The sequence below is a fragment of the Nanorana parkeri genome, unplaced genomic scaffold, assembly GCF_000935625.1.
Source record: "Nanorana parkeri isolate BGI_ZX_2015 unplaced genomic scaffold, ASM93562v1 scaffold2568, whole genome shotgun sequence".
NCBI classification, from domain to species: Eukaryota; Metazoa; Chordata; class Amphibia; order Anura; family Dicroglossidae; genus Nanorana; species Nanorana parkeri.
In genome coordinates this window covers 19,716-20,999 of record NW_017308836.1, presented here as the reverse complement: position 1 = coordinate 20,999, position 1,284 = coordinate 19,716, and the positions used below count along the sequence as shown (strand labels likewise).

At 57.3% G+C, this 1,284-nt stretch overlaps 1 protein-coding gene across 1 annotated transcript in view; it reads left to right on the top strand.

The window, feature by feature from the left end:
• LOC108801939 (cornifelin homolog A-like) overlaps window positions 1–1,284 on the top strand; it is a 6,723-nt gene that overhangs the window by 293 nt on the left and 5,146 nt on the right. The window contains exon 2 of the mRNA XM_018573845.1: window positions 78–258. Coding sequence (XP_018429347.1) covers window positions 78–258 — 181 coding nt within the window. The remainder of the gene's footprint in view (window positions 1–77; window positions 259–1,284) is intronic.

The following is a 1,284-nucleotide window of genomic DNA, read 5'->3' as shown; positions in this document are numbered from 1 at the left end:
CCCTTCATCATGTACGACCTCTCATTTCTCTAGACATGCCTCTTCTCCGCCTCTCACCCTCTCCCGTCTCTCCTCAGGTTGTTTTGCCTACTGGTGCTTCCCCTGCTTCTTGTGTGCTACGGTGAATGAGCACGGCGAGTGTCTGTGTCTCCCCATGCTGGACACGGGCTGCCTGGGCTGCTCTCCCATTTGCCCCCCTGTATCTATGGCAATGCGGGCGTCCGTCCGGGAGCGGTACAAAATCCCTGTAAGTATCTGGCTGCGGCCGAATGCGTGAGGGCTGTGACGGACCGCCTGGTACCACCGACTGGGTACCTCCGTCAGAAATCAGCTTCCTCTCCGCTGGAACCCGAATCCCAGTGTCCTCAGCCCAAACCTGCCTAATTATTGGACAGAACCAATATCTTAGGACAGAACGCGAACCCCCCAATCATCAGACAACACCAATGTTGAGGTGGAAACCAAGATCTGCTTTATTGAAGGAAGCGCACAGAGTTTATACCTGACAGGATGAGATAGGAGTGCAGTGTGTCCCCTCCCCCAGACAGCCGGGTGCCGCATTGGAAGTCTTTGAAGCCCAGACACTCTTTGGGATGAATGTCCTTAATTAGAGAGGAGCTTAATCCCATCATTGCAAACAATGGCCCCTCCCCCAGACAGCCTGCTACCTATAGAAGAATGGTTCACATCAAATAGTGACAAGTTCTCTCTCTAGATGAAATATTAAACTGGAAACACGCAGCAAACAAAGTTCTCCGGGGTAATAAGTCTCTGCAGCCCTAGGTCCGTGGTCTGTAGGAAGGAGGCTAGCCATCAGGCTCCTCCAGCAGCCCTAGGTCCGTGGTCTGTAGGAAGGAGGCTAGCCATCAGGCTCCTCCAGCAGCCCTAGGTCCGTGGTCCGTAGGAAGGAGGCCAGCCATCAGGCTCCTCCAGCAGCCCTGGGTCCGTGGTCTGTAGGAAGGAGGCGGGCCATCAGGCTCCTCCAGCAGCCCTAGGTCCGTGGTCTGTAGGAAGGAGGCTAGCCATCAGGCTCCTCCAGCAGCCCTAGGTCCGTGGTCCGTAGGAAGGAGGCCAGCCATCAGGCTCCTCCAGCAGCCCTGGGTCCGTGGTCTGTAGGAAGGAGGCTGGCCCTCAGGCTCCTCCAGCAGCCCTAGGTCCGTGGTCTGTAGGAAGGAGGCTAGCCATCAGGCTCCTCCAGCAGCCCTAGGTCCGTGGTCCGTAGGAAGGAGGCCAGCCATCAGGCTCCTCCAGCAGCCCTGGGTCCGTGGTCTGTAGGAAGGAGGC